The sequence below is a fragment of the Anguilla anguilla genome, chromosome 7 (assembly GCF_013347855.1).
Source record: "Anguilla anguilla isolate fAngAng1 chromosome 7, fAngAng1.pri, whole genome shotgun sequence".
Classification (NCBI taxonomy): Eukaryota; Metazoa; Chordata; class Actinopteri; order Anguilliformes; family Anguillidae; genus Anguilla; species Anguilla anguilla.
Genome location: NC_049207.1, coordinates 7,759,483 through 7,782,445, shown reverse-complemented (window position 1 = coordinate 7,782,445; position 22,963 = coordinate 7,759,483). Strand labels below are relative to the sequence as shown.

General features: G+C 40.7%; 1 protein-coding gene across 4 annotated transcripts in view; it reads right to left on the bottom strand.

Annotated features, from left to right (window-relative positions):
* sfmbt2 (Scm like with four mbt domains 2) overlaps positions 1–18,000 on the bottom strand; it is a 68,230-nt gene extending 50,230 nt beyond the window's left edge. Inside the window, exons 1-5 of one of the 4 annotated variants that reach the window (XM_035425827.1) lie at positions 17,851–18,000; positions 8,619–8,791; positions 6,368–6,462; positions 2,060–2,300; positions 545–565 (exon numbers count right to left, since the gene is read on the bottom strand). In XM_035425827.1, the coding sequence (XP_035281718.1) occupies positions 545–565; positions 2,060–2,300; positions 6,368–6,462; positions 8,619–8,709 (448 nt within the window). In that variant the 5' untranslated portion in view covers positions 8,710–8,791; positions 17,851–18,000. Of the gene's footprint in view, positions 1–544; positions 566–2,059; positions 2,301–6,367; positions 6,463–8,618; positions 8,792–15,589; positions 15,807–15,919; positions 16,039–17,850 lie in introns of those variants that run through there. The other 3 variants (XM_035425829.1, XM_035425828.1, XM_035425830.1) reach the window with 3 other exon arrangements.
* Between the last annotated feature and the right edge of the window lie 4,963 nt (positions 18,001–22,963).

Here is a 22,963-nt window from a genome sequence, read left to right as displayed (position 1 = left end):
GCCACAGAAGGGCATTCATGTTTAGGGGGAACCCTGCCTACCACACGCCACTGCAGTTTTTAACGGCTTATTTTCCAGAAATGAAACCGCACCGGCTTGTGGCACAGTACTGATGCGTCTGCCACGATCATTGATCTGGCAGACTCAGCTTCTCCATTTGAAACTTCTCCTACCATCCATGTCCTACAAAGAGGCCTCCTGAAGCAGGGAAGAGCACTCTAATGAGGGGGGGGGGGGGGGGGGGGGGGGGGGGGGGCTTCTATGCACGTCTCTCTGCAGCTGCAGCGACAAGCAGGGGAGCCTATTCCCACAGGAGGGAGAAAACTGCAGTGACTGACACAAAGGCAGCAGGCAGTGAGACATGCAACAAGGAGAGTATGAAGTCAAACAAAAGTAAAAAAAATAAATAAATAGATGCATGAAAAAATCTGCTCATTTTAAATGCAGAAATGAAGATATAAGGAACAAACATGCGCGTGTTCTACTGTTACACAGCCGGCATGAGCAGTCAGAACAGAGTCAGGCGACTTGCAGCAAAGCTTACCTTTTCTTAGGTAAACGTTATCTGAGAAACAAAAAGAGATAAAGAGAACCGTGATAATGCAGCTGGGATGGTCACTCAAAAAAAAAAAAAAAAAATTAAAATACTGTACACTACTACCATTCTCCTTATCACTGGCCGTTCATTCACAGATATGACGTGGCTGGATTATTACAATGTATACGCTCAGGCACTCAAAGGACAGAGATTTTGCTCAGACATGCTCCACAATGGTCATGATTTTATGTGAATATATAAGCATCCCATTGTACAAAGAGTTCTATAAAGCCACTGAATCTTGATCATAAAACAAAAAATGCTTTTTTTTCAGTAGCCCACTTCCATTGTCTACTTGGCTAATATACAGGGGCATATCAGTGATCTAAGATGCAACGGTCAAAACTTCTACAAAAAAAGTTAGCTGGGCAAATCTAATTTTATGACATTGCTATTCAGAAAACGCCCTGTTTTGAATCTGGTTTTAGTATCCACACAAGAAAATCACGAATTGTAAATCAAGGATGATATGTAGCTGCATGATAAACATGTGCGTACTGAGAGCAGACAATAATTTTACACAGAAGCCCAACTGTGCTACTATAAAAATTCCTATATTTCACTGAATACTTCGGAAAGGCTGGTACAACTGTCCTGGAGGTGATGTCTTATAAATGTCTTATTACACAGCAATACTGCTCTGTTCTGGGAGTGATGTCTTATAAATGTCTTATTACACAGCAATACTGCTCTGTTCTGGGGGGTGATGTCTTATAAATGTCTTATTACACAGCAATACTGCTGTGCAACCGAAACCTCAATTCTGGCCCAATTGCCAATCACTATGAGTACTCTGTGATGGCAGCATGAAACAAAATGACAACTAAAGCACTCAAATCCATCAGTTCAAGTATCATATACGACTACAGGTTCCAAATGTGGACCACATCCCCACAAACCAACAACCAAACATACACACACACACACACACACACACAGACAAACACACACACACAGGAGCCACAGCTAATCTGAAAGTATTGTAAGTAATAATAAATGTAATCCACAGATTATTTAAATATTGAAATATGGTATGTATGATAATCTTACCATCATGTCAACTCAAAAATAATCTAATCAGTAAAGAAGCGCAATGAACAAAGTCTATAACATCTTTAATTTTCCAAATACAAATTTGGAGGACACATCTGAATGCTTGTTCAGCGTTCAGCTCTGTGTCAAAGAAGGGAGTTTCCATTAAGTGAGCCATTTTAAAAAGTAACTGCCCGTAATAAATTTGACTTTCAGTGACAAATGAAATGTGTCACTGGATGTAGACAAAAATGCAGATTACCGCAGATTGGATGTTAGATTTCGTTCTGTTCTGACAGTTAATGTGTCTCCTTTGATCGCAAATAAATAGGAGATGACATGTTTCTCAGAAGGGGAAATATTACTAAAAAAGGGATGCAGCCGCATTAAGACGGATCTGCCATTCAATAGTTGACTCCTTGCCCTCACCTTCGGGTGGCATGAGGACCTTGTTGTTTTGGGCGCACCAGCCCACGGGGTGCAGGTCAGCGGTCATGATGTCACACCAGAAGTCCGCCTTTCGGTCTTCGCCATAGCCGCTGAAGCGAAGCAGCAGGAGCTGGCCACAGGTGGTGATGATGGTGGCCACCCAGTAGGTGTCCGGGCTGCTCTTATTGGCCACTTCAAGCTTCATCCCAGGCTGGAAGCTGCTCTGTAGGCTGATCTCCACCTGAGGGTAACCAATCAGAGAATGAGATGATGTCACAATGGAGGATGGAGTTTTAGCAGGATTGTTCCTTTGTAGAAAAACAAACATTGGGACTAGCATTTAGGACACTGTACCCAGAAACTGATGTTGAACCATATTTATGGTTCCTCTTACGTTACTCCAGAGGTTGCTTTTATGGTTCTGTGCTAGGCACTTTTTATGCCGCGTGATTAGGAATGGTTTTTCCTGCGACCATTTAAAAATTAAGTGCACACTTGTGCCTAATTGGTTGTATGCTTTCACACTGTATAACTTGACGATTTATCGCGGCCCTCTTGTTGTATTCTGTTCCCATGCTTGTGCTTGCAGTTTTTATAGTATGTACAAATCTGTCCTATCATGATGGCCACGACAGCCGCTCGGGATAACAACAGCCACCAAACTAATAAATAATACCGTTTATAAGTCACTGACGGGAGAGTACTTATTCTCCAAACTTTAACAGCGAGAGCTCCAGGACACCAGGCGAAAGTGAGCAGGTCTTTTTAGGATGAAAATGTCACACAAGCGAGTGAGCCCATTGAGGAGAAAAGCGGGAATAGGTGGAGATGTATGACCGTAACCTTTGCTGTTAGGAAGGCCTTGCCAAGTGGTGGGGCACAGGAAGGAGAAAGGTCACTGGTTCATCTTTGCCGTGGTTATTCGTGTATTTATTACCCGGGATTATTAAAAGGCCTTGTGTGTCTCTGCGTGACATTCGTTCCACCCACTGCTCATGACTCATATCGAAAAGCAACAAGGGGCTGTCCTCCCCGCTGCCGTGGCCTGTACAGGAACAGCGAGTGTGTTAGTGGTGAGATGAAGTGAGATTCTAACACACACACTCACATACACATGCACACACGCACACACACACACACACACATACACATGCACATTCACACACACACACACACACACACATACACACACACATATTCACATACACATGCACACACATACACATACATACACACACACACACACACACTTACATACACACATGCACACACACACGCACACACACACACACACACACACACACACACTCACATGCACATGCACACACATACACACATACAAACACGGTTGTAATGGTTTAGCAGCATATATCCGGGCTACCAAAATTAAGGTTGAGGTAGCAGATTTGGCTGCTTGATAGCCCATAGGACCACATGGATTTATGATTTCCCCACCCCTGTAAATACACTCTTAAAAGTCATTTGGCCTGGTTCTGTGTGAAAATAACACTCAGGGCTCAAGTTTGACTGGGTTTGTTAACAACGGGCCTGAAAGGGGCACTTCAGTATATGCAGGGCACACCCCAGAAGACCAACTAACTTACCCAAACTACCCAACTTTATCTAACTTACTTTAACAGAGGAAACTTTAAATAAATTCCCAAATCCAATTAGCAACACATTAGAGGAAAAAGTACTGATTGTAAAAGAAAATAAACATTGATTTAGACTTTCTGTAAATGGCTGGATTGTGGGATTGCAGACAGGGCCAAAAAAGGACTGACTGTCTGGCTATTTGCAGTTTCACTTTGAATACCCTCTGTGAAATCCAGCTGAGATATCTGGGCCGGAGAAAAAAAAACAAAGCTATCGAGATCGGGGACTTTCCTGGAAGAGTAAGGGAAACATAAAAAATGAATGCAACCATACAAACTTCATAGACTTGCCTCTATAAAGCAAATCCCCCTGAATAAAGCATGTACAGAATTGTCATCAATGTAAAGAAGGTGATGTGGTGATATTTTGTTTGTCGTGGAAGTCCCTCCAGGGACAGAAACACGTGACACATATTAAAGTTCTGTTATTTAACAAATGCTGGAATTTTTCAACCGATTTAACACAACCGATAATTCAACAACCGATATGCAGCACTGTTTTAAAGACAATGTGGTTATGAAGAAACACAAAACCAAAACCACATAAGATAGATATTAACTTTATAACAGATAATTGTACAGCAGAGGAAAACTGTTTAGCCTTACGTAAAGAGAACTGCTGTTTTTTTTTTTTTTGTGTGAATAATAGCTGAAACAGTATCAATTTGTTTCCCAGCAAAAAGAAAAGCAGGAAGTTTGACTATTACATTTTTTTAGAATTACATATTCACTGCAAATTACACACATTTTAACATTTCACTTAACTGAGTAGGACTACCCTAATCAGGCAAAAAAATCTGATATTTTACTTGTTAAACATAATTCTCACAACTATTCCAGACCACATGCATTGGTCAGCTCCTCAAAAAGCCTCCTCTTAAGAGCTTCCATAAATAAAGACATGTATATTTTGTATACAGATATTAATATCACACATAAAACCTAGTTTCAATTGTAAATGCAATGTCTTTTGCATTTTTTCATACGCAGTCATTCTTTGTGGTTGCTCATATGCAAAGACGCAGTTGTTCTACCAGTTTTCAGCGCAAACAGTTCTTGATTCGGCTTAGAGCGCATATAATCTATTGTGCATATTGTACAGTGCGAATTCGCAACTTTGCCATTATTATACGTGTTAGTCACTGGAAAATTATCTGTGTATTCACAATCTTTCTCTGGCGCTCGCTCTACCCCTTCTGATTTTTCTTGTTCTTTCAGATCTAAAAAAAAAAATATATATATATATACATAATTGTTACTCAAATACAGGCTGTGACTTATCTTTCTGCGGATCTCAGTCATGCCAGCTTCAAATAGCATTCAGAAAATGTCAGCACATTATTCTGCCACCGCGTTCTGTAATTCTGCATCTGGCTCGGGGACGAGTGTATTTACGTCTTTCTCGTGTATTAAAAATAAAGTCATGAAATGAGGAAGCTGGCCCTTCATACTGGTGTTGGGCGAGCTCCCGTCTGTGTTTTGCCCAGCAAATACTTTTTAGTCCCAGTTTGGTTTTCCAGAATATTCCTGGACAGTTAGGGAAAACATGGGAATTTGTCACATGCATTTGTTTTACTTCCTGGTTGTCCCTTGAATAACTTTTAAGTAACACGGAACAGTGTAGGAACAGTCTTGGAATGCTGAGAATTTAGTTTTGCTGTTGTATTTTTTTTAATTTTATTGAAACTGTGAAACATGTTCATTAAAATACCATCTTTGTTGGTGGAAGACAGAAAAGACTGCAGATATAAAAGACCAAAAGCCACACACATTTCACAAGATTAGCAGGCATGTACGCACCCTCCCAAACTGACAGGGATGTTGTAGCGACAGCCAAAAAAGAGCTCAATATATTTAGATGATTCATCTAAATGTGTCGTTCATTTTGAGATGAGACAGTAAACCACACATAGTCCTTCATCCGGGTGCTTGTCCCAGTTCTGCACTGTAAATTAGTCACAGGCACATTTATGAACACACTCCAAGGTGCAACTTTAAGGTACGAATGTGTTTCAAGGTTTAAGCCCATTGTCAAAATATTGTAAGAGCATACGGTTCCTGTTAACAACTACTGCTTCCATTACAATGTTACAGTGAGAAACCAGCATTAAGAATGTTATTATGTTGGATAACAATAGCAGGCAATTCAGACCATTTGAATTCATCACTTGGCTTCCCAGTGTGTGCAGTATTCAGCACTGTACAAATTTGGCCTGGTCTGAAAAATCCGGTTTGGCGTCAGCTTTGAAAGGAGGGTGACTCTGGATAACTTTGAAAGGAGGATTACTCTGGATTACTTTGAAAGGAGGGTGACTCTGAATAACTTTGACAGGAGGATTACTCTGGATTACTTTGAAAGGAGGGTGACTCTGGATGACTCTGAAAGGAGGGTGACTCTGGATTACTTTGAAAGGAGGGTGACTCTGGATAACTTTGAAAGGAGGGTGACTCTAGATTACTTTGAAAGGAGGGTGTCTCTGGATGACTCTGAAAGGAGGGTGACTCTGGATTACTTTGAAAGGAGGGTGACTCTGAATTACTTTGAAAGGAGGGTGACTCAGGATAACTTTGAAAGGAGGGTGACTCTGGATTACTTTGAAAGCAGGAATACCCCCCGATTACTTTAAAAGGAGGGTGACTCTGGGTGACTCACATGTTTAAAGGACGTGTGTGGAGCAGCATTGGCCCCCATTTCCTCCAGATACTCCTCCCAGTTAAATTCCACTTCCTCCTCCACGGATTCTCCATCTGCAGTAGGGTGAACCAACAACAAGAAGAGTTTGACCACACAACACTGCAAAATGTCCAACAGGAAAACAGTATTCAAAATGAGCATTTTTTGGTTAAACACCTTAATAAACCAATGTTTTATACACAACAAAACAAATAGAAAGATGTAATTACTACATTTGTGTTACACTACTTCAGATACCACATTCTCTGTCTCCCTCTTGCATCTACTATGGCATCTAACTTTATGTTGTAAGGTTGTGTATCGACTGCAGCTATTGGCCGTGACCCTAGTCACCGAGCATCAGTACTGTTCACTGCCTAATCCTCTATGTGTGCATCATTATCATCAATTAATGCCTTAACACAGGTTGCAAGACAACTTGTTTGTTTTGTGGCCTGCGTTAAGTCATGACATAGAAATCCAGGCAGTGTCAACAAAATGATAGCTTGTGTAACCACACATTCCAGTGCTGTCAAGAGTTATACTGACTGATAACAGTCTATATTAATCTGCACTTTGTCTTCATGCATATGTACATAAGCACAGCAGAATGAGTCAGAATTTTTTTTTTTTTTATATTGACAGATATGGGCTGACATTTATACTGTCAGTGAGGCAAATGCCGGATAAATAATTTGACATTTTTATCTAAATCTGGAAAGATTTCATATTCATTAACTCATCCACAGAATCAGTGCATGCACCATTAGCTTGACAGTTCCAGTGCTTTTATTGATTCAACTCCTCCAACTCAATTTGAGAAAAAAAATAAAAGCCTGACTAATGCCACAAAATAAATATATTCATGACATAAATGGTCATAGGTCATCAGCCTATATATTCTGTAAATCACACTGAATTTCTGAAACAGAACTGAAGGAATTTAGTGCTAATGGTGATCAAATTAATTTGAGACGGATTTATTTTTGCGAGGTGTGCTTAGCACTCCTACTTCTTCAGTCGATGACTGGCTTTGGGCACCTACTGCACAGCGTGGTCCAGCTCATTAAACACAGGCGCTACTCTGACACACGGCTGGTGTCCCTGCAGAACGGCATCCGACACTGTGGCCCCTGTACTGTGAGTAAGGGCACAGCTGTGGCCCCTGTGCTGTGAGTAAGGGCACAGCTGTGGCCCCTGTGCTGTGAGTAAGGGCACAGCTGTGGCCCCTGTGCTGTGAGTAAGGGCACAGCTGTGGCCCCTGTGCTGTGAGTAAGGGTACAGCTGTGGCCCCTGTACTGTGAGTAAGGGTACAGCTGTGGCCCCTGTGCTGTGAGTAAGGGTACAGCTGTGGCCCCTGCACTGTGAGTAAGGGCACAGCTGTGGCCCCTGTGCTGTGAGTAAGGGCACAGCTGTGGCCCCTGTGCTGTGAGTAAGGGCACAGCTGTGGCCCCTGTGCTGTGAGTAAGGGTACAGCTGTGGCCCCTGCGCTGTGAGTAAGGGCACAGCTGTGGCCCCTGTGCTATGAGTAAGGGTACAGCTGTGGCCCCTGTGCTGTGAGTAAGGGTACAGCTGTGGCCCCTGTGCTGTGAGTAAAGGTACATCTGTGGCCCCTGCGCTGTGAGTAAAGGTACAGCTGTGGCCCCTGCGCTGTGAGTAAGGGTACAGCTGTGGCCCCTGTGCTGTGAGTAAAGGTACAGCTGTGGCCCCTGCGCTGTGAGTAAAGGTACAGCTGTGGCCCCTGCACTGTGAGTAAGCCGGGATCCTGACGCACGCCCTGTCGTTCGAAGCGGCCGCCGCTCCTCCGTCTCTGGGAATGACTCACGCGCAGCTTCGGCGGCGGCGGCAGAACTCTCGTCCTCGCCCTCGGGCGCGCCCACGCTCGCGGCTTTAATGAGGCGGCGCTCGCAGGAGCGCCAAGGCCCCGCTCGCGCTCACCCACAGCCCTGCGCTCATTCAGACGCCCGAAGGAAAAAAAACCCACCGAAACCCGACCGCACAATAACAATTGTTAAATGAACGGCAGCGGAATGGGAAATAAATCTCTTTCTGCCCGGCACAAGGCAGAGTCGGGCATTAGATGAAGCCTGTTTTAGAGAATACCCGCTCCCTTTCAAGACTGACGTCTCCCTTAAGCGTAGGCCAACTTACCCCCCTTCTTCTTTTCGTGACATTTGGAAAAAAAAAAAAAAAAAAACCGATGGAAAGAATCTGGCACACGCACACTTACCTGAGTGCACCTGTTCTCCGCCCCCATTGGCCGGAGATTTCCCCATCAGCAGTGACGATGTTTCCTGACCCTTGGCCGCGACTGATGTCATCGTGTTCCCCTCGTTGCCCCCGGTCACTGAACGCCCGTCTCCTGGGTACCTCTTTCACTGCATGTCCTTCGGGTCTTCCCACCTGTAACATTTGTTTGCACGTGCTCAGTGCCCACCGCCAAGCAAAAACCATCTACCTACAGTATGACTTCACTGAATCACACCACACTCATTCACCAGAATCTTAGGTGAAGGGGGGAAAAAAAACCCTCCTCTGGCTCAAGTTATTTAGGTAGGACGAATGTGTGTGGGCCTGACTAATAAAAACATGCGTCTATATATCAGCGCAGACTAGCCAGCTTTCTCTCCGGGCATCCATCTGCAATTTTAATGGTTCTGTAGCATTGCATGTTCTCCTGTGCACTACAGACAGAATATACGGTTACAGGCTCCATATTCTGCGTAGAAAATGTGAGTCATGAACATCACCAGTTGAATAGAGAAAATACCTCGACCATAAAAACTATTCAAAGATTCCATAATGATTTTTTTCAGTTTAACACAATAAGAATTGTATTTTTTTTTCTAAATTAAGACCCTTTTCACAGTCTCTCCAAAACCCTCTTTTAGCAGAGGGATGTGTGTTTGGTTTTATTTCGTGTAAACATAGAGGTAGGTAGGTACTGTATTTGCCGTATACACAGAACACACAAGGCAAAAGAGTAATGAAATGCTTGTCTGCTGGGTTGTCCAGGACGATGTGGCATCCCAAGTTTGAATATTTGAATATCAAACCATGTGCAGCAGCAATTCTTTGCACACATAAGGCCTTGCAGTAAAGAGATCAGCATTGACTTGCATGTTAAGGCAGGCAAAGCAGTGAGACAAATCCTCATTCTATCCACACAGCAAAAAAGGTTAGTGTTAAATGAATTCTGACAGAGACATATTTTGCACTGATAGGGGACAGTCTAACCCGTTGTGGACTCAAATGAACACTCATGGTGTTGAAATTACACCATATCTGTCTCAATGAGGTATTTATAGAAGTGTAATTTGTCGGGTGGATGGATAGAAATTTCCCCATGACTAGACCTTCAACCACCAGTTGCAAAGCAGAGTGGGCAGTGCCATTCTAAACCAGACGTTTGAAAAGAGGAAGCAGAACAGTTAAAAGATACCTGATAATCTGTTTCACATTATCAAAATTCTGTATGTAAATACGGATAAGTCAAGGTCCTATATTGCAAAGACAGTTTCAAAACCTTACAAGTGCCACACCTAAAAATACAGAAATGGTTGTAATGAAGATAAGAGTCCCAAAGTACTGTTAACAGCACTGCCACACAATGTTGCACAACAAAGTAATATATACGGCAGTTGCATTTTCACCGAGACTTCTTCTAGAGCTTACACTCAGTGACAATCCACTATACGTACACATCACCAGCGTGAAAAATGTCAATAAAAAACCAACCGCATCTTTTGCTTCCATCTGTTGCATTTATCCAAGTACGAAATGTTCCGGATTAAATAAACGATGATAGAGGCTGTTTAACTCTGATTTAGACTATTTCATCCTGTTTGCACTCATAGAATCTTGCAGAACAGATGAACACCAAAAACTTCAGTGTGTGGGAAATGCTGCAGAAGCCTGTAGGCTGAGCCGCAAGCTCAAATAAAAAAAAGTGCAGATTTTATTTTCTATTCACGTGTTATATTGTGTCATTAGTGGTGGGTGTTTGACCTGTGGAAACTCTTGAAAATGACAAATGAATTGCGGCAATTATCGGAACCCGAAACACCGTATCCTTGTTGATGATTACCTCATACAAGTACAAATTTGACTGATCTTGCTTCAACCTCAGTACTGCAAATAATTTGTAGCATTTCAAGGTAAGAAAACAAAAAAATAAAAAAACTGGCTCAAAATTTGGTATACAGCAATGGTTTTACAGCTGGGCTTTGAATGCGTTTTACAGCTAGCTTTGTAAGTGTAGCTGTATTAGAGGATCCATACATTGTTAAAGAGGAAACAAGCACATTTTCAAAGGGTGACATGTCTGAGAGTGTCTATGGTGGCTTAGCAATGGTCAACAGAAATGGGTTTAGCTGTTCTTAAATACCTGTGCACACATCTACAGTCTAAGACACATTCAGTTCACAACGAGTATATCTAGTAACCACGGCGTGTACAAACTCCCAATCTCAGACGGATGATTAATGATAATCTTTAATCAGTTTCAAACATGATTCTAAATAATTTGAATAACATATTGAATGTTATTCAATATGCATTATTACCTGCAGGAAAGCTGTCATGAATGTTTACATTTAAATGAGCAGATATTAACAATATACTGCACATCTTTGAAGAGCGATGTGTCAAGACCACACAGTACTACAGCAACACAGCCCCCCCCCCCCCCCCCCCACCTCCACACACACACACGCGCACACACACTCACACACAAACGAATAAATCAAACTCAGCATGGGCAAGTATTTGTTAGGCTATTGTCATGTTTTGTGGTCGTATGCTTGCTAGCTGTGCTGCCATAGCTCTGCAAAATGATGAAATATGTCTGTTTGTCCTGGTTGTATTGAGGGATGTTCTGTTATTGTGGGCCTACTGAAAAAACCATCAATGTCATATTCAGCCTCTCCACAGACCGGGCGTAACAGTGTGTAGGAGAGAAAAGGCAATACAAAATAGTTTTTGCGTTCTTGATTTTGTTGACAATAGTATTTGATTTTTTTATAATATTCTGTGTCTGCTGATAATCACAGCCTACTTCTCCAGCACTTTCGGAAAATCCAGTTCCTTCAGTGTAAATAATGACTCTGCAAAAGAGATCTGTACACACTCAGACTTTCAAGCAGGGAAACGAATAAAATCACTGAATTATCTGTTCTTTCACACCAGGTTTCCAGGCTCTCCTCACAAACCAATATAAACTCAAATACGTTTAAAGTTTTCCTTTTTGCATGCATTCTAGGATTGGAACATTCCAGCATCAATCACGAATGGAATGGATGTTGGCTTATGCACTAATGATCAGGAAAAACAAGTGTTTCAACTCACTTTCAGTATTCCAATTCAATCCAAACATTTTGAATGACTACACACCTTCCAAATGTGACATTATGGTGGCATATTTCCAGAAACTATAACCCAAAAGACAACAACAAAAAAAAAATGTTTATTTTTTTCCATTGGCCAACATACTTTTAAATATATTTATCACAGGTAGCTCTGATCTAACCTTATACATTATTAAGTTCCAAGACATACACAGCTGAATGGGAATTTTCAACGTCTGTAAAAACTAACTGATACAAAAGAGACACGGTCCTTGCATGATACTGACAACTTGTTTAGCAGCATTTGCTTTCCAGTGAATATAAGAAAATATTCAGGCAGACACAAAAGAGCGAATCTGGTCTAACACCTCGTCTACATTCATACCAAATAAGTATGTAAACCGCACCCTCTGAGCCATAACAATGTATCGAGAAAACACAAGGGATGAGACTCATTATTAAGCACATTATCGTCTTACTTTATCTGAGTCATTAATCCTAATCAATATTCATGAGGGACAGCCTTAGAACCTATTATAAAATAACAGATAATTCATTGATATTTCTAATTCCCCTGCTTGAAAGTCTGAGTGAATGCAGATCTTCTTTTCAGGGAGTCATTATTTATGCCGAAAGGAACTGAAGTGTCGTTAAGACTTTGGGGACGAAGGGCTTTGATTATCTCAATAACACAAATCAGCAGCCAAAGAATATTCTAAAACCACACTGATAAAATGTGCGCATCCTCCAGAAGCAACAATGAACTGAATTTCATGTGTGATTACCGTAAATCCTGGTCTGGATCCATTCTCTAATAATTAGATTAGTCATAAAAATAATAGTATTTTCAAGCATGATTTTCAAATACTGTGACGAGTGACTTAAGCTCATCAGTTATCTCATCTCTTAATTAACACAAATTCAAGACCAAGATGCATGTTGACTAACTGACACAATATGAACTAATGACACCGCATTTTGAACTGAGAAAATTGTTCTCTGAATACAAATGCAGAGGGCATTTGTTATTTTTTAATGCAAGTACATTCACTACGTTTTGAACGACTGCAAATTCTATATGCACTACATAACATTACATTACATTACATTTATTTGGCAGACGCTTTTATCCAAAGCGGCACACAATAGGTGCATACCAAAGGTCACTGGAACAACTACAAAATACATATGCACTAACGCATCGTGATTTTTAAGATAATAATTTAGAATGCGCGTGCATTGGGCAGGGTAGTGTGGCCTCTGTGATAGGATTCCCTCTTTCCCCTCTACTGAGAAGATCCTAAGGGTCCAGTGAAATAATCAAACAGCACAATCCAGACCGTATTAGAGCCCCCCCCCCCCGCTCCCACCCCCCTTTAATCCCACACAGCACGCACAACAAAGTGGCAATAAGCCCCCATATTGTGACAGTAAGACCCCCTTATTGATTAGCCTGGTTGAGCCGTACAAACCAAAAGTGCCCTTTCTTATTTGTTCAGGACACTTAATGAGATGAGAATTAAGTGATTAACAAATCTATCACGGTTATGTTCTGTCTGTTGTAGTTTTTTTTTTTTTTTAACATTGTTTTTAAACTTCATTTCACATGAAAAAAAAACCCCAGCAACCACAGCAGCAGTGTGGTAGTGTAGAGTAGTAAGAGCTTGGCTGATCACAACAAAGCTTGCAGGTTTGATTCCTTAGAGGGGTGCTGCTGCCATGCCCATGCCCTTAGTCATGGTGCTAAATTTGAATGGCTCAGGTGAATGTGCATCTATAAGCATGCAAGGCATCAGAATCATACGTGACGCGCACGTCATGCAGCACGGGGTGCCCGCCACGTACATGAAATCCTCTCTCCAGACCCCGCAAAACATTTTGGATCCGCACAACAGATGGAGGCCATGTTCGTTACCGCATTTTCTCCCTTAGCCCTTAAGGTGGCGCTACACACCAGCGTCCCACCGGGCCGTGGGGGCTCCCTGGGGGCATTACGGACGCCTTTCTGTAGCATCTCTGAGCGCCGCCAAAAAAAAAAAAAAAACGACAACCGGCGAACTCCCGCTGACGGACCTTGAGGTGCTGTCTATTACGTTTCAACATAAACAAGCCCTCCCTTCTTTCACTCAATTTACTCTCCCCTTCTCAGAAGGTAAACATCTGATATTAATCGCCCTAGCTGACTGTTGTAACACAGTGTTACTTATTTCTTACTCTTTTCTCATAGGATGGGATTTCCCACCACTTCCGCTTCGCTGGTTATTAAACAAACACCTCACAATTACTCCGGTCAAGTAAGAATGGCAAAATTCAAACAGAACGCACGCCAAGCAGGATGAGACAGAGAGATGGGCTTATCTCCAGGAGTTAAGTAACAAACTGTGGACTCTCCTTAATGTCGACGCCTCAGTGTCTCCTCCACTGCTTCCTAGCAGTAGCTGACTGAGATAAAAATAAATAAATAAATAAATACTCTGTGCTCAATACAGAGTAAACAACAACTTCAGGCAAGAAGTCCACCATTAACAATCACCCAAATAAAGAACAGCCCACATATTCAACAGGGTCATTTGGTTTTAACAGGATGGAGCAACAATATGTTAAAAGCAAGGGGTTGCTGTTGGTCATTAGGCCTATGTGTGGCTGAAGAATTCAACAAGTGTAGGGATAGTTCAAATCTCAGATCTGCTTCTTTTTCTTTTTGTAGCTAGCTCAGGAGGTAAGACCGATTGTCTGGCAGTCAGAGGGTTGCCGGTTCAAACCCCGCCCTGGGCATGTCGAAGTGTCCTTGAGCAAGACACCTAACTCCTAACTGCTCTGGCGAATGAGAGGCATCAATTGTAAAGCGCTTTGGATAAAAGCGCTATATAAATGCAGTCCATTTACCATTTACATCCAAATGGTATATCTGGAAACCAAATGCAGAAATGAAGGAAATGTTTCAATTTCAAAGTTAATCTTGGTTGGCCTACGTAATGTGTGGCTATATTTGCCATTTCATATGTTTACATTACATTTTATATGTTTACATTGGACCAAATGATATCCAAAACACAGGTTTTGCTGGCACATTATCTTAGAACCATTGCGAACTTGGCAGCAACACACATGGATTAATTTGCCATCTTAATTAAATAATCAACGTCTTTGCGCAACAGCAGTGAGTAAAGTCTCCTTATCAATAGGTCAAAAAACAATAACTTTTTGTTCGAAATCGTCTTCAATTATAGCAATTATTCAATTTTTCTTTTCCACCTCTTTTTCGGACAAAAGCCAACCATGAAGAAATGGAATCACAGCTGTCAAGAACAAACGCCCAATTCCCTTCTTCCTCTCCTCCTACAGCTCCAAATAACCTGCTTTAAAGACCCCCCATAATGACAATAAACCTGATACACGTGGAAATGACGAAAATGCGATACTGTTAACATTAAGTACACCTGCAGGTAAGCTGTCAAACGTATATTATGCCAGCAAGTTATCAGGTAACTAGGTAACTGGTAGTTTAAAAATGCTTTCTATTTGTTCTACAGAAGAAATGCCGTATTGGATGTTTGAGACTGCCGGGGGTTGAATCCTACGAGGAAATAATATAAAATTACCTTCCGCATTTTACATTTTCCATCCGTCAGTTTTTATAATTAGGTTTCTGCACGGTTACAATGCAGGTGTTGCTTTCCTTTACATCGTCACATCATGTTAAGCAGTTTCCATGCTCCAACTGAAACGTTAAATTCACGTTTTATTATAGGCTACAATTCCGCCTGCTCCAGTCCCGTAGGCTTATGTAAAATATTTATTAGAAAAAACGTTTCAGTCCATATTAAGAAAATGAAATCAGCCTTTAGGCTCTTACCTGACTTCAGTAATAACGCAGTTATTGAGCAAGGCTAATTCACCAAAGGACACATTTGGCTTGGAGAGCCTGCTTTCGCACAAAACTAATGGAGTCCCTTTGAGATCACTGAGTAGCAGACTAGCCTACATTTTGCTGTCGCAAACGTGCAAGAGATTGTGCACGGTCTCCGGTTTATTCGGCGTTTCATGAGCAAAGTTTACGAAACCATTGCTGGTGACCGCGCCTTCACCAAAATCCACTCTAGGGAGAAATGTGTTAATGTGGAAGAGAAACTGTTGCCAGGCACGGAACGCATAAATTACTTCGAGGGAATCCCATATGCCTTACCAAAACCAATGAAGCTACTCCATTGTACTATTGTAGGCTGCGGTACATTCTCAACGGAGAAATAGGCTATTCCCCAACACAATGGCATTACTCAAACAACTGAAATGCAGCCACCACAGATCTACTTTTGGTTCAGAAACCTAAGCTCTACACCTATAGCAGAGCATCACTGGGCATTCCCACCCCGTCCCCTCCCCCTCCCCCTCCCCACTTTTCGTGAAACTTGCCCTATATTTTTCTCTCCCACATGAGCAATCATACCCTCACTTCAAATTCAAAAGTACATATAAATAGCGTAGCCAGAATTCATTTCACTTCCTCATTCTGAGAATCTAATCGGCCTTTACCATGTAAATACAACGTTGAGCTTTATCAATGCTAGAAGAGATATGACGCAAGACTCTGAACGCATCGATAAGTCCTGTATGAATGATCAACAGAAGTGGTTTACCTTATTTTGCGACACTTGAAACTATGTTGATCCTAGTCTTTATTCATACTGTCGTTCAGTTGACAGAATAAAACATAGCATTGGTAATGTCCTGTCGCAATTATACGTTTCGCCGCGTCTCCCAAACGCCGACCTTCCAACAATTTGTTAAATGAAAGTGACATTCAAAGTGTGTTTGCTGGTGGTGTTTGGTGATGTCACGAAGACTAAGAACAAACGATTGTCTGAAGAACCCGCATCGTAACAATGCGATCCAAAATAATTTTAAAATAATTTATAATAGGCAAGCAATCCTCTGTAAATGGCCAGCGCGCAGCTAACCCAATGATTTGGCCCAATCGCGCAATAATTGAGTACATAAATACCCTAACTGCGTAAATTAAAAAATAGACAACAACATTATCGAAAATGGTCGTGTATGAGATGACAAACATCTGTATTTTGTCAATTATTACGGAGTTTGTGTTGCTACATAACTGAACTCGGTGACATAAAAATAAATGCAGGATATGTGTATATTGCATATCCATTTACAGTTGCTGTACAGAGTGGCTTTTTAAAAATGAAACAGGAAACATGCATTGCATTTGTAAGAGAGGGTGTCATCGTCGTTCTTACGAGTGCAGAAAGCTACACAGCGTATTGGTTATTATATATTTGGCACTCCGTTAAAGTACTTGGCAAAATGGGAAAAAAGTATTGCAGCGGAAAAAAACGCAAACGACACAGAAGCGGACACACTTTGTATTTAATTCATTAGAGCACGCTTAGATATATCTAAAGAAACTAAAACCAAACGGATAACTCTCTTTGTTTTATTTTTTCCCAATTCAAAGTATTTATTTTCAAATTTGCACACCTCAACGCGCCATGTTGTAGAGGTCGGACATGAGCTGTGCCCAGCATTTCTATGCCTTTGCGCAACAATCCTTGAGCTCAAACATTTCGCACCTACAGAATATTAACAGGAAAAAGGATGATTAAAACCGAATTCACTGTAGTGTATATAGATTCCATTAAAATGGGCTACAGTATAGAAGCGTGGTCCCTTGAAATCGAAAGGAGGTCACATGGAATATAAAATCGAAAGGTGGAAATAACAAAATATCTGTGTTTTCTGATCAAAAGCTTACATTAAAAATAATATTTTCATGCATTCAATGATTTTTCGTCTTAATAGTTAATGCGAATCTGATAATGAAACACACTGTACGCACTCATCGAGCCAAAAGTTAAATGCGCTGTCAAACGATTTGCAACGTCATTCGTGAAAGGAATAATTGTACTTAGCAAAACACTTTGTACAACTTGCCTCCTGTTAGCTACAGTATTTCTGTTTCTAGAAAAACAGCCTCGGAGCAGCTTAATGTTTTAACCAGGAAAAACCTTTCAGACGGGTTGAATCGCGGAGAAAACGACGAACCGTGTCAGACGGAACGAATAACTACTTAAAGAAATAATCACTAACCACCTGTCTTACCTTAATGAAGTTTTTCAGCGTCAAAATTCGCAACCCCCTTTTGATCAGTTGGACAAGGCGAGCGGTGTCTTTTTCAGCTGCCCAGCCGAAGCTTCGTTCCAATATGGCATCCTACATCTGCGCATGTCCAAAAATCTTCTGCTTATTTTCCAGCCAACTCCTTCATTGACCTTTACAGCAGTTGCAAAATTTTCTCTAAGCCAATTATAAATAGAATGCCTGAGCCTCCACCCCCATTTTGGAAACTTTTTTTTTATCCCACTATGAAAACGAAGAAAATGCTGTATGCGCAACTTGTTGATCGATTTTATACAGCCAGCCTATTCAGACAACTTAACCATTTATGGCTACTGTCAAATTAAAAGGAATTTAGCAGCACTGTAATTTGTGTATGCCACAAATTTGAAGGCTTATAAAGAATATTAAAGTGAATAATGACAACATTATTTATTTAACATTCCAACGTTATTTACTTCAAATTCGTTACTATAGACACGTTAATGCACGTATAGTCTTCAAAGTATTCGAAAGGAACATCTATGATTCGCTTTCTCTGAATGTAATCTAATTTAAATGCTGAACTCAAAGTGTGGGTTGTATTTCTGCCCTCTCTCCCTCTCCCTCTCTTTTTATAAACGTTAATTTAACATTTTTAATAATAATTCTTCCCAGTCTGTTGTGCTTTCCTGTGTGCAGTTGAGAAAATGTTACAAATCGGAGTTTATTTGAATCAACCCTGACAGTTTGTGTCGCTATCTTACATCTATTGCTTAGAAAGGTTCGCATATTCTAGGAACATTAATCTATAGTTGTATACTGACCCTTTCTTAGGTATTGGGATCATATCATCTAAAAAGCCAGGAAGGCAGCGCAGATTTTGGAACAGACGGTTTTATGATGTTATGCCGACATTACGTAGTTTCTTGTTCAGAACATTCCAAAGTCCAAAGTTGTCTGAAATCTGAAATGGCATTTTAAAATGACAGAAATGACACAGTAGTCTGAAATGGCATTTTACAATTACAGAAATGACAGTAACGTAATGTAGGCCAAGCATGTGGTATGGCATATCGTTTTTATCTCATGCAAAGTGTCTATAAAATAAAGCTGCGTAAAATATGATGTTTCTATATATATTCCAAATGAAAGTTCTTACTAGACCGTGGATAGCTCATTAAAGTGTCACTTTTAATAACTGTATATTTGAAAGAATCGTCAAAAACATTTTAGTCATTCATTTGTTTATCCTCTTATTCTATGATTAACAAATAAGAAATTAAAGGTAAGTGGAGCTTCCCTCTATGGCTCAACACTGACCTCTAGTGGTCATAATGGTGTTTTGCTGCTATGTTTACGCAGCATGTTTTCTGTTACCTCATTGGCTGATAAAATGGTACAAGTTACACAACATACTTGTTAGACAATTTCATTTTTAGGGCGTGATGTAGGCCTACGTGGAGGTGTTTGAGTGCACTGTATTTATTCGTCATGCATGGGTTGCACTGTAGATGATGCATACAATTTTAAAGGTTAAATTCTAATTTAATGTCAGTGATCTCCCGTCATACATTAGAATGTATTCGGTGTCAGTCTTTCGTCTCCAGAAATCGACCAGTAGGCCTAAACATGATTGACAGATTTTCAAGTTAGGGGATATAGGGGGTTTATATCCCTTCTGAAGGTGAAATGAACACATTTGAAAGGGTGGTATATATAGTATTATGCTGTACATTATATCATATTGGCTCCAATTTACTATAATAATGTTAATTTCCACAAAAAAACCAAACCAAAAAAACAAACAAAACAAAAAAATAAAACAATGTATATTAAGGCTTTTATTGATGTATAATTTCTACTGAATGGCTCGCCGCGCGAGGAGCTGGGTAACAGATGGTTTGGAGTTCTCTGTAATCTGCAAGGGGAGCGTTACTGAGCGAACACAGGGATGGATTAACCTCGCGCAATTCAGGGGCATCTGTTGGTCGCGTGGCCCTCAGTCAAAGCGTGAGACATGTTGCTATTCAATTAAAATATATATATATATATATATAAATTGTTTTACTTGCGGTGGTTCGGTTCCAACAGATGTTGCATATGCTTAGGTTCCTATATATATCTCAAAGAAAATGTGTTTCGTGGCGAGCAGTTAGCATGAACTAATGAATCTATATTTCGAATTATATTGCTTGCAAATTATATTGCTTGCAAACAGTGGACTCTTTCTGTTAAACAGTTATGCATGGCAAGTTAATATGTAAATTGTTTATTAGGTCGAAATCATTGCGAGGAAAATATTTCTCTCCATATGTTTTCCTGTTATGATAGGGTTCTGTTTTTGTTTCATTTCCTGCTTTATTGAAACTGCTGACTGCTATTATGGTCAGATAACAATCTTTTAACCTCTTCATGCCAGATTTACATCCTAATGGTCACAGCATGCATGACAAATGTCAGCAGTGCATTTCCATATATGTGTGTGTGTGTGCGTGTGTGTGTGTGTGTGTGTTGTAGGTGGCCCTGAACAATAGCAGTCCTTTAAATTACAGCAGCAGCTAAAAATAAGTACACTCCACAGGGACAAAAACATTTCCTCAGGGGAAACTTAACAGATATCTACGTAAAGAACAGAGAACCATTGATGAAAGAAACTTTGATGCAGCATTCTTCTTGCCTTGTGAGCGTTTTCAGTTTTGTCTCCGTGTACAGAACAGGCCCGCCAGAATGGCTCTTCGTCATGTTGTCTCAGTCAAACTTACTCAGGATTTTCTATCACACAATCAATTCAAATACAGCTTCCAATCCTCTCTCTTGCTGTCTCTGTCACAGTCAACGCAACGTATTCTATTCGACAAGGCTCTCTCAAGCTGTAGATTTAAGACTGTTGTGTTGCGCACTTTCGCAGCTGTTTGCTGAAAATGGAAAGGAGAATACCTTGTTTAAAGAGGTGTTTTTGAAAGGTGTTCTTTCCCAGATTGCAAACATGTGCTTATTGTAGTACCTTTAACAATGAAAACTGCTCTTTTAAGAGTGCAACAGTGGCATGTGGATATAAATAGGTTTTTTTAATAAGATCACTCCACACCATACAGAGATCTTTTTATTGAATATACGGCATGATTTTTGGTAACCCATGCAAACTATTGCAATATTTTATCACATTTTGGATTCCAATGGAATCCTGAAGTGAACCAGTCCTTTCCAAGGCCAGATTTTGAAGAGTAGCCTACGGATTTTTTTATTCAGTTCTCGTGTCTGTCAGCCTGCGGCAGTTCCTTGTGTTAAAACAGCAGTTGTCCAGTGATACTATATTCTCTTTTCCTCTTCTCCGTAACTGAAGCAGTGTGGGACAGTCTGACTCTAAATCAAGTTTGTCTAACCCCAGTCTCGGAGGGTTGTAATGTCTGCTGGTTTTCTATGTGTTCCAGCACAAGTGATTAATCTAAGTTATTGATTGGCTAAAGAGTCCACACACCTTGTTCTCTGGGCCTTAATTGGCTACTAATTGAAAGAAAACCATAAAAACCTGTGGACACTGCAGTCCCCCGGGACCGGAGTTTGACACCCTTGCTCCAAATTGTGTGGTACAACATAAAGGTTGGCAGTGAAGAGTATGTGCACCCTTATGCCTCTCAGAAATTCTCAGTGCAAAATCAATATACTCGATCAATTAAGTGATTTATCGACTGGATTTGTCCTGTCCTGTTCTTGTGTCTGGCTGGGTTGTTTCTCTCCAGTGTATAAAAAGTCTAATAAAGGTTAAATGTATGTTTGCCATTACATCACAGTCCTCTGTCCTGTTGATTCAATGAGCACTCAGTACACTGAGTACACTGGGGTTTGAGCAACCAGAAGCTTAAAAAAATAATGCAAGTCAGGTTTGCACAAATATGACACTGAAGATATCATTGGCATTTGCAAAGAGCAGTTTATGGTGCAGACGGACACACAGACATTCTGAGAGACACAATACATTAACACAGCAATGAGCATGGCAGTTCCTGCAACTTAAGTTCATACTTTGCCGATGGACAAAACAATTACGAAGGCAGCCATTTTGTAAAAAGAAAATAAATGCCTTTGTCTCTGAGGCTGAGAAATGTAAACAGGAAGTTTGGTAGAGCTCTAACTTGCCTGTCCTGTCTGCTGTGCGACACTCACGAGCATGCTTGCACGCTAGTTGAAAAACACGACACATCAAGAGGACCAAGCTGATAACCACAAGCTAAGAAAAGTGCCCAAATCTCTCAAAGGGCGGAAGAGATCAACTGTACAAGCAGCAGGCTTGCCAAGCAGAAGTTTCAGAGTAACACTGGAATCCTTTTGGACTACTTATTTGTTCACCATATACCCCTTATACATGGTGAATTGCATTTGTCTTCTTGCACATAGCATAGGTGTGCACAGCTGAATATTTACTGAAGAAACTGGTTAAAGTACCTCACTTAAAGGTCAAACAATGGTTGGTCCAAGAACAAATTGAAGATTTTAAGATGGAATCTCGGTCATAATGCAAGGTCCTTAACCACTCTACCATACTGCCAACACAAGTCAATTATTTTGAATGAAACTGCATCCACAGGCCACCAGTCTGCTGTAAGGGTGCATGTGATTTAGCAGACCATAATCTATTATTTCTTCAAACCTCCTTTTGCTTGCCAAGGTTGCCTGGTGAAAGCAAGCACAATGCCAAGTAAAAGTAAACACTTCCAAAGCACCTGTGCCAACATAATCAAGTTTTGTTTAATGAAAAGAACTAGGCGTGTTGGAGAATATTATTTCACAATCCTTAGCAATAGATAAATATGCTAGCAAATACGTCAAAATCTACAAGCTGAAAGTGTAAATGGGCACCGTATGTTGAAGTAAAACACTATCTCAGCATATGTTTTTCTCCAGACATCTTGAAGCTGCCTTCCAATAATTTTCCCCTTAGTATCCACATAAAGCCTTAATATTTAAAAAGAAAAAAAAAAACCACAAACACAACACTAAATTTTCACCGTTATCAATTAATGCATATGAGCATGCCTTAATAGTAAGAATTATTTACCCTTGAGACAAAAGCACGTGCTTTCTAAAAAAAAGGAAAGAAAAGAACAAAGGGCGCTTC